The sequence below is a fragment of the Malus domestica genome, chromosome 02 (assembly GCF_042453785.1).
Source record: "Malus domestica chromosome 02, GDT2T_hap1".
Lineage (NCBI taxonomy): Eukaryota > Viridiplantae > Streptophyta > Magnoliopsida > Rosales > Rosaceae > Malus > Malus domestica.
This window is the reverse complement of record NC_091662.1, coordinates 8946571-8957202: the sequence shown is the minus strand read 5'-3', so window position 1 is coordinate 8957202 and position 10632 is coordinate 8946571. Positions and strand designations below refer to the sequence as shown.

The 10632-nt window shown below is 37.2% G+C and overlaps 1 protein-coding gene across 2 annotated transcripts; it reads left to right on the top strand.

Annotated features, from left to right (window-relative positions):
- Nucleotides 1-4783: 4783 nt before the first annotated feature.
- LOC103454614 (uncharacterized) lies at nt 4784-9902 on the top strand. 2 transcript variants are annotated; one of them, XM_029089958.2, is made up of 6 exons: nt 4784-5187; nt 5948-6160; nt 6362-6435; nt 6965-8605; nt 8707-8875; nt 9070-9902. In XM_029089958.2, exons 2-6 carry the CDS (start codon nt 6079-6081, stop codon nt 9696-9698), a joined length of 2595 nt encoding a protein of 864 aa, XP_028945791.1. In that variant the 5' UTR covers nt 4784-5187; nt 5948-6078; the 3' UTR covers nt 9699-9902. The 2 variants fall into 2 exon arrangements, with proteins under 2 accessions (XP_028945791.1, XP_070670973.1); XM_070814872.1 differs by lacking the exon at nt 4784-5187 and having other exon boundaries at nt 5941-6160.
- The last annotated feature ends 730 nt before the right edge of the window (nt 9903-10632 follow it).

The window sequence follows — 10632 nt, the reverse complement described above, 5'->3', positions numbered from 1 at the left end:
CAAAACAGATATATGTCTTGAAGGTAAATGTGGTTCGGTCGTCAGAATGCCGAACTCTAAAGCTCTAAAGCTTACTTGTGAGTATCCAATCATAAAATAACTCGGCGTTCAATGTGCCGAGCCCTAGTAAATTGTAACACCTCAGCTCGCCGAAAAAGCTAATGAGATGACATCTACCAATAAATACCCGAAAGTCTTTCTCAACCGAGACTTGGATAGATAACCAGTCGGCCTCGACGTAGTGCTGTTTATTCAAACTGAAGGTATTCTGCGGTCAGCTGGTTCTACAACAATAGTGATGTTTATCCAAACTGAAGGTATCACCGGTTGCCTTCACAGTGCTGTTTATCCAAACTGAAGATGTATCGGCGGAAAAGGAAAATAAAAATCTCAAGGTTGTTGAGAGTAGGGGTGGGCACTTAGAACCGAAAACCGAAAACCGAAACCGAAACACAAACCAAATCAAACCACACCGAACGGTTTGGTTTTGCGGTTTTGAAACGGTTTTGGTTTTGAAACCAAACCGCAACGTAGAAAACGGTTTGGTTTCGGTTTTGACTTTTGAAAACCACACCGAAACCGAACCGCACCGCAAATATTAATAAACATTTAATTAAATGTCCATATTATATTTCATGTTTTAATTGGTTGTTTGTTAGAATCCATACACTTAGTATGGGACTCAACCACACTAGAATATCATCATTCATCATTTTCTTTCGTTCATTAACTTGAAGGACCTTTGTTATTTTATACCATCACACACACATATATGTACAAGGGTGGACTAATCTTGTTATCAAGAGTCGAACAATGATCTAATGAAGTCTACTTATTTGAAGTATGATATCACATATTCTAGTATCAAAGTTTCACTTACGTTTAATGAATTCAAATTTATTCAACTTGTTTTATGATAAACATCGTAAGGGACACTCTTTTGTTGCACAAACATGTTTTAACATCACAACTGCATGCAACATGCTAATTGTTTACATAACAAATGTCTTTTTCCTATTGCTATTGGGAAATGCTTATTAATATGTTAAATTGCAAATTGTACATTTTTTCTTAAAAACCAAACCGAAATCGTTTGAAACCGCACGAACCAAACGGTTTGGTTTCATTTCGGTTTTTTGCTTCAAAATCGCACCGCACCGAACCGAACCGTAAAAAATTTCGGTTTCAGTTTGTTAAATTGCAAATTGTACATTTTTTCTTAAAAACCAAACCGAAATTGTTTGAAACTGCACAAACCAAACGGTTTGGTTTCATTTCGGTTTTGGCTTCAAAATCGCACCGAACCGAACCGTAAAAAATTTCGGTTTCGGTTTCACTCAAAACCACACTGAACCAAACCGTGCCCACCCCTAGTTGAGAGGTTTCACAAAAGCGAGGGTTTGCGCAAGGCAATTTGTGTGTTGAATTGGAAGGAGTTTAATGATGTCATCCTCCTTTTATTTATGGCAGTCAACTTGTTTCCAATCGAATCACAACCATACTCGGATTAGAACTCCTTCCCCTGATCCAACCTTATCTCGGCCAGTCCTACTCCTACTAGGACTTTGAACTCAACCCCCTTATCAGGCTGCATTTAATCCCAAACTTCAACATCCTTATCCTGTCGAAACTCTCTCTCGTATCAGGATTCAACTACCCATGGATTCCTAATAGGACACAGCTGGCCTTGGTTATGTGGCCAATAAACCAGATGACCCCCAGTGACTCCTAAGTACGGCTTCTGGGCCGAGAACAATTCTAAACTCGGCCAAACCGATATTTTAGGCCCAAACATTATCATATTACGAAATGCATAAACGGTTCATCTTAAGAGAATTGTCAATTTATTCGATGTGAATAGATTACTAAACTATCTCTCCTTTGATTGATTATATCCTAAACTCTATTCAAGCCAATCCTTAGGGCATACTAAACAAAAAAACAGACGCTTAATATTAGTGAAGATTAATTGAAGAGTGGTGTTATTCTCATGCTTTTTTTACCTCATACACTTTTTGTTAATTTTTATAATTGATCATCTTCAATTCATTCGATCTAATGGTCAAAAATTAAATATTATGTGTGGAAAGTAAGAAGTGGTACGTGAATAGCATCCGTTTATTGAAATTGGCTAGGCTTAAAATTGGTGCTTTCGTTTGGCAGAGATAGTACGCCGGACTAGGCAATGCCTTGCGAAACACCGCCACGTGGAAAGTCCAGTAACCACAAGCGTCCTAATCCGATTAACCGTTACACGAGCGAATTTAGACGCGCACTTTCGCGTGTGTTGGTTGAAGAATGACATCGTGTGCTACGCGCATTACGCACCATGCACGCAGTAGAAAAAACTGTATATATCGTGCGCATCAAATCAAATGTCTCTGAGATGTTCGCTACGTGAGCCAGCGATCGTTTTCTGCTTTTTCTTTTTCTTATTTTTTGGGACCAAAAATAATTGTATTTATTTTTATGATTTTTCAAGATTATAAGGATTTTAATAAATAATTATTATTTTTGTTAAAAAAAATAGTTTATTAAAATCCTTACAAATCCAAGTGTATTCAATTAGGATTTTAAATAAGTTTATAACATTTCAGGTCTATTCAATTAGAATTTGATTTTGAAGAATTTGAAAAAGTTGAGGAATTAGAGGGAACTTGAGAGATTTTGTAATGTATTTTAAGCATTCACAAATCTTACCTCTCTTCATGAGATTTCGAGGAAATTGAATTAAAATTTTATATAAAATCTCTACAAATCAATTAAACTCCACAAAAATCTATGAATTTATAGATCCATTAAAGTCTCTCAAATTCCCAATTGAATACCCCTAAATCTTTAGTCTTGTTGACTCTCTAATTGTTCATTAAATTGATGTTATCCCGAACATGATATATGTATTGAAAGCTATATTTTCACTACAAAACAACTCCTAAATTTAAGGGAGAAATAAACAATTTTTTGTTGTTGCAAAGCGGATTGGACACTCAAACATGCTAAATTTGTATAATTTGATCTTCCAACTGTAATATGAGAAAGTTAAAACATCATACTCATTTTATAAATGACCTTAAAAATATGGATTTGATTACAATATTTACATGTATTTCATACTACCATTATCTCGATGGTCAAATGATTATCATACTAAATACTCCGTTACATGGTAATTGTATTAAATATATGCAAGTATTGTAGCTAGTACCCAAAATTAAGGTGTAAAATAGTTAGTCTTTTATTTTTTCTGTTTTGGGTGATTTGAGGAGGACTTCGAAATATACTTTAAGAAAATACATGGTTTCATGGAGCACTTGGAGCTATCGGAAGACTTGACGTAAAACCTAGCACATTAGTGTTCTAGGATTCATACCGCAGACGTCACTTAATAAAATAAGACTTTATTGTTGTTGTTGTGGTGATTTAAGGAATGGTAACTTAAAAATGTGTAATATTTAATATAAATGACAAATTTAATATAAAGGAACCACAACAAGTAGCTCAGTGGTAAGGACTTGAATTGCAGCTCCCTAATAAACAAAAAAATGTGGGAGGTTCAGGGTTCAATGATCTGAGCTGGTGAGTTTGCTTGATTGTGGCCACGGGCAAATTGAAATTCCCCATAACCAATCCGAACCCAAAATAATGAACGTCGTGGCTTGCCATTGGTTGTTCCATTTTTGTTCCAAAACAAATTTCACAAAAGGACAACAAGTGAAATTACAAAGGGGTAGGAAAATGACTGATTAGCAAGAGGACAAGAAAATATCTTGTACTTATATTTTGAAATTTTGAAGATATTAGATTTGGTAAATATTGATAAATAGGTGGTGCCACTTAATAGTCACATTCAATTTTGTGGACCGAGCAATGTGTATATAAAGTCAAGCTCTATAAGATTAGACGGCACCGAAGAGGATGCATGCACATACTTAATGTCTACTTGGGTAATGCCTTTTATTTTTCTATAAAAAATGGACAATTGGTGACAAGTCAAGGTTATCTACTATTTTCAGGTCTGAAGACGTTATGGGAAGTTTCATCCTGCTCATGATCATAGTCAAACAAACTCACCAACTCGGAGTATCGAACTGAGAATCTCCCATAGGTAATGGTAATGCCTTTGTTTATTTTTGTATAAGTGTTGGGGTTACTTAAATTTCTAAACTTAGACAAAAATCATAAGGCACATACAACCCCTATGAAAGGCGTCACCAAATATTTGTTTGGACAATAATTCTAATTGTATTTTCATATTTTCACATAAGATTATTGGAGACTGAACTAAATTAAGAAGTATTGACTTGTACCATGTATGTTCGGAGACATGTATATATTCACACTGCAAGCTGAAAGCTGCATGTAGTATTTCTGTTTTCATACGACTTGAGCCAAAGACCTCTAATATATGAATATCGAGTACATGAGTACATACTCTAACCACTTGAGTCGCAAACTTCTAATACACGCATACGATAACTAATTGAAAGAAACTCGTCTGAGTTGTCAACAATTAGTTATTTTTCAAGGATAACGTATTGAGATCCTAGTCGTACTTAGTCACATGCCTACGTTATTAGTCTCGATCACATGCCTACGTTATTAGTCGTACTTTGCATATTGATATCTTTTTCTCCAGTACCAATATTTTAAATACTACTCGTACTTAGTCACATGCCTACGTTATTAATCTCGATCGGAAAGGGAAATGTAAATAAAGCTAAAATGTCACTAAAGTTTTACTTTAAAAATTGGAATAAAAAGAAGAGGTAAAAATGAAAAAAAAAAAGAAAAAAAAAAGTAAGGAGGGAGAGAGAGGGAGAGAGAGAGAGAGAGAGAGAGAGAAATTGTGTATTGGAGACAGGGCAGAAGATGGAACCTTCGCTTTCTGGTCGTTCATTCCATTCCACACTATTCCAATAATTCAAGATATTTGTACCATTATTTTGTTAAAAGATATAATCCTACTCAACTTCCTTCTCGTATCTTTGGATTTCCCCTTTTTTTTTTCTTTCAAAATCTCTCTCAATTTCGTTTGCTGCAGGAAAAAGACTTCTCCATCGTCCTCAAATTTCCCACTCATCACACATCATATTTCGTTTTCTGAAACCTGACATTCCAGCTGGACTCCCTCGGCGTCAGAAGTCCAGTTGGCGTGTTTGGTTGCCGAGAAAACAAGCTCAGAAAACGGTGAGAAAAGTGCTTTGCTTTTAGTTCTTTTGGGTTTCAGGAGTTTTGGTTTCTTTGGTTCCCTGCATTTCTCAGAGCTAAACAGTTTCTGGGATTTTTGTGTCTAATGGTTTTGATTGGAAAGTTGAATTCTTTTAATGTTCTTCAACTGTTTAGTCAAACATAGTATTTTTCACGCTCTCATTTTCTCCGCACTCCTCCACTCGTTTCTGTTCGTTGATTCCGTTTTGATTTATTTAATCCAAAGGCTCGAAAAAAAAAGGGGTGCATCGGGAGAAAAAGGAGAGTGCGGAAATCATTTCCAGTATCAAACTGACTTTGTGAATTCCGAAAATGTGCATTTATACATATGCAAATACTATCATGTTGCTTGTAATTTGAGTTCTCTAAACTTTTTTGCAAATTTCCCCAACTATTTTGGGATTAGAATTACCATCTCTCTCTCTCTCTCTCTCTCTCTCTCTCTCTCTCTCTCTCTATCTATCTATTTCATTATCTCTCTCCTTATCTTCATATACAGGTTCTTAACTTTTTGGTTGCAGGAAATGCAATTGAGAGATCGAATTCCTGTTTAATTATTGCTCTATTATTTCAACAACTTTTGTATATTTTGCTGTAAAGTCTACTTTTTGTACTGTTAAAGAAAGAATCCATAAGGAGGAAGCTCTTTGCTGGTCACATATGATGGACCTACACCATTTTATTTGATTAAATGTCTATTGATCAGCAAGTGAAATTCGGGGTTTTCTTCGTTTTGCAGGTTATAATCCGACTGCTGCAGTGTCATTGTGTCCTTTCGGTGGATAAAAGGTGTTTGATTTAGGTAAGAATCGGGTGAGACAGTGAGAAGTGGAAAAGGAATGACATCCTTCTGGTAGATCCAGTAGCTGCATGGGAGGCTCATTGCACCTTTTAAATTTCAACCAGGGCAGCATGGCCAGAAAGATTTTTACACATAAGAAGCATGATGGTGGTGAGTTTTTACTTCTCTCTGTGCAATAAGAAAAAGTTGAAAGTTTGTGGATGATGCGAATAATTCTCTTTTGGACAATCATTGAAAAAAAAAAAGAGTTTGTATGTCTCGGAGGGCGAATGTGAATTTACTTGCAAAGTTGAATTGTTTCTGTCCATTTGCTTATCAGCTGATAAAGTAGGCTTTTTGAACACCTTGCAGGCCTTGATGCTCCAAGAAATAGCCTGGAAATGCAGGTAGAACCTCAGAGCTATTGCGATGCAGGAGATTTGCCGGTAATTTTTCATCCCATGCCTTTTTGTAGCTTGTCCTGTGGCCTAGGGTGGTTAATTTCTGTGGATTCTGTGCTCTCTGAGTTATGAGGATGTGGAGTTTCCAGTTATTGTGATTTGATTCTTGTGATACATGGTACAATGTCAGTATCGGGTTTTGAAGCTTTTCCGAGTTGAGAATAATGCTACTTTGATTCTCTATGCATATTTTCTCAACTTTGTGAAGCTCGTTTGCCACTTGATTTAGTAAAAATCTTTGGTTGTTACATGAACGATGTACTTATATTTAAGTTGGACTAAACTCTGTCAAAATATGTATTTTCCGGGTGCGTTGGCAGAATCTGATATTGTGTTTTCTTCTACCAAATTTCATCATGTCAGATGTTTTGAGTAAATCTCCAATTCCAGCTAGTTATTTTGTCGAGAGATCAGAATATACTATGTACTTTCTACATAGTTGTCTCTCTCCCTGTCTCACTATCGCTAATCATATTTAGTTTTCTTTTTAATGAATTTACATTACATGTATCAGGTTGAAGAAGACTGGTCTAAAAAGAATAATCCATTGGAACAAAGTTCAATGAAGAAATTAATTAATGGCGAAATATCCAAACATTCAAGTACCAGAAAAAATGCACCAAACATCGTGGCTCAACTGATGGGAATGGATATGTTTCCAGTGGAACCGAAATCTGCAGTTCAGCCTCTGGAAGAAAATGGAAAAAGTAGGAGAACGAAGTCTTTGAAAAAGGAAATTAATGGAAAGACCTCACTTGGTCATGTTTCTTCTAAGCTAAATTCTTCAGGGCAGATGGATCTTGATTCGTATTATCACAGTAATGAGAGAGATGCCACTAGGTGGAGCGATGACCAGAAAATCGAATATCCAAGGCGTAGAGTACATCCTCAAGAAGAAGAACTGAAAAAGTTCAAGAAAGAATTTGAAGCCTGGCAAGCTTCCAGGTTTAGGGAATGCTCAAGGATTGTCAAAATTGACAGCGACCTCAACGAGGAAAAGATGGTGGTTTCAGGGCATAGAGCAACGGAGAGAACATTAGAACATAAGGATCACGCGGTCAAAGCAATCTCGCATGAAGGTGGTGTTTTGGAACGTAGAGGAGATGAGTTTTCAGAACTATTCCCAGCCGAGCATACGGAGTATTTATCTTCAAGAAGCAGAAGAACCATGAGCTTAGACTTTGAGAAATCTTCCCTGATGAACTGTAAGAAGAGATTCGAGTCATTCAACACATCTTCTGCTCCTACAAGGATAGTTATCTTAAGACCTGGTCCTGATAGATTTTGCAACCATGAAGAGACTTGGGCAGGTTCTTCAAACACTCTAGAGAGGAAAGGTGGCATAGAAGATTTTCTCGAGGAGGTGAAAGAACGACTGAGATGCGACCTGCGAGGGAAAATGCATAAAAGGGGTTCTGTTGTCCGAGGAAGTGGAATTGAGACGCCATTTAGCGAACAGCCATCAGCTCCGAAGCAAATTGCTCGACACATTGCAAACCAGGTCAGAGAAAGTGTGACTAGGGACCTTGGCATGAATTTGCCGAGATCAGAATCGACAAGATCATACAGAAGCGAAATGCAGTTCAATGGATCAGGTTGCCCGGAGTTAATGCAGAGAGATACTAAAAGAATTTTGTTAGAGGGACTAAGAAATGCTTCAAAAATAGAAACAGAACTTCGTGATCCTGTATTAGTTTCCGGGAGATCTAGGTTATCTGCATTAGACAACGAAAGGGAAAGGGGAATGGTGAAATCTGAACAAGAGAAAAACAGATCATTCAGACATGGATCACATGAAGATGAGGTGCTTGATAGAGAGTTGTCGCCTAGAAATTTCATTAGGTCTCTATCCACCCCAGTACCTGGAACATCCTTTGGGAAACTTCTTCTTGAGGACCGCCTTGTTTTAACCGGTGCTCACATTCAGAGGAAGCATGAAGGCATTGGACATGTGTCCATGGAGATGAAACGTCAGAAGAAAGAAAGGTTTAATTTTAAAGACAAAGTTTCCAATTTCCGATACAGTTTTATGCTTAGGGGAAGACTTTTTGGCAAAAAAAATCAATCAGTTCTGGAATCACTTCATATTGAACGGTATCCTATGAAGGATATCTTGAGTGGCCCAACAGTGATTAAGAACTCTGGAGAGAGACATGTAAGAGGATACTTCATCTGATCTATTCATACTACTGATGAATACCTAGAAAGTAGTCAATTCAATTTATTTCCATCTTAAATCTTCTTTTGTGGTCTCAGGATAATTTCACTGAGGTGCCTCCTAGTCCTGCATCTCTGTGCAGCACTGCTCAGGAAGATTTCTGGAGGCCAACTGATTATCTTAGTCCAATATCAACTCCGAGTGCAACTCCACGAGAAGATAGTATCATGCCACAGGCTTTTAGAGACATCAGCGATAATCTGAGGGGTACATCTGTTTCTTTGAGTTTTTTCTGTACATGTTCTAACATGACAAATCCTTTGATAGTATGAATGCGTGCATGCTTAGTAAACAGTCCTCCTAAATATATTTAGTGTGACTATATACATATAGGTGTATATATGCGCTGTGTTATATAAACTGATGCGTGAAATAATCATCTAATAGTCTTGATTTTACAGAGTTGCGAAGACAACTGAACCAACTCGAGTCTAATGAGCCTGAGGACATAAAAGTTAAGGAAACGGTTGAGTCTGAAATGGCTAGGTTAGACAACCCCGCAGAGGTTTACATACGAGATTTGCTTGTCGCTTCTGGTTTGTATGATGGATCATTTGAGAAATCAATGTTGAGATGGGACACATTTGCGAAGCCAATCAGCAACTCAGTGTTCGAAGAAGTGGAAGAATCGTATAAAAACTTGGCCAACAAGGAAGATCCTTCAGCAAAAGATCATAATGAGAGGGTAGATCACAAGTTGTTACGCGATCTGTTGAACGAAGCTCTTTCAACTGTTCTCAGACCACCAACAAACATGTCTAAATTCAGGAGAAAAATGATCAGCTCCTCCGCGCTGCCAGCGTTGTGCGGCAAGAAGTTGTTGAATTGTGTGTGGGGAATCATCAGCGAGTGCCTGTACCCTCCAACTGATGTACCCTATTACTCGCTTGATGATATGGCAGCCCGGGACCTGGGATCAGCTCCTTGGTCGAGATTGATGGACGAGGACGTTAACGCTCTGGTAAAAGAGATGGAAGGCCTAATCATTGGGGATCTTGTGCAGGAAATTTTGGATGAACTGAAGTTATGATGGATCTTAAGGATGAAGCTAGTTTTCTTGGGCATGAGTTATTACTTATTAGTGAGTTGAGCATATATTTGAAGGAAGTAAATATGTTTGTGTTAGTTTTTGTATATACATATGCGTGTGTTCTTTGTGGGGTTTGTGAGATTAGGAAATAAGAGTAGTACTTTCACTCGAAATATATGATCTTGCAATAGACTTGTCACTCAAGTGATCCGAGCATTTGTTCTTTCACTCGAAGTTAGGTTCAGCTTTCCCCTCCTCACTGCCATAAATTTTCAAGTTAACAGATAAGTTGATCCCACTCGTCTAACATTAACATGATATGTCCATCACTTTAACTTGAGCCTTAGCAGTCCATGATTTGAATGAGTGTTGAACTTAGCACCAAAAATTGCACCAATTGCTCCTTGTGCCCAAGAGGCCGAAACACTTTCTTGGTCAAAAAACACTAACGAGAAATGCTAAAGAGACTCTCTGCTATCTCATGTTTTTGGCACAATATTTTTATAATGTTGGTAAGAGAATTGACATTAAACTATAAAAGATAACAAATAATTCATAGAAAGTCCTACTTTTAAGAGAATCCCCTTGTAATTTTCTCAACACTATGAACCACAAAAACCCAATGGGGGCTTATAAATGGCAAATCCTAATATTTGAAAACCATCAATTGTTTGGACTCCCCAACTTAGATCAAATCTACAAGCTGGAGGGGCACATGCCATGTCTCCTAATCATGCTAATTGCCACATTAATTAGTCAAAATTAGCTTAATCGTCATCGATAAGCTCCAACGCGTGTTTACGTGTAATTGGTACTAATGCTACAAACACAAAATTAATGTGCTTGTGAATGTTTTACACTAATCTAATAGCTAATAAGTCAACTTTTTGGGGAAAAAAAATAAAATAATAGGGAAGAAAGACTCCATGCATGC

Coding starts and splice junctions, on each gene's coding strand:
- LOC103454614 (XM_029089958.2), top strand. CDS start 6,079: ATGGGAGGCTCATTGCACCTTTTAAATTTCAACCAGGGCAGCATGGCC. Junction 6,161..6,361: donor ACATAAGAAGCATGATGGTG/GTGAGTTTTTAC, acceptor AACACCTTGCAG/GCCTTGATGCTCCAAGAAAT. Junction 6,436..6,964: donor GCGATGCAGGAGATTTGCCG/GTAATTTTTCAT, acceptor TACATGTATCAG/GTTGAAGAAGACTGGTCTAA.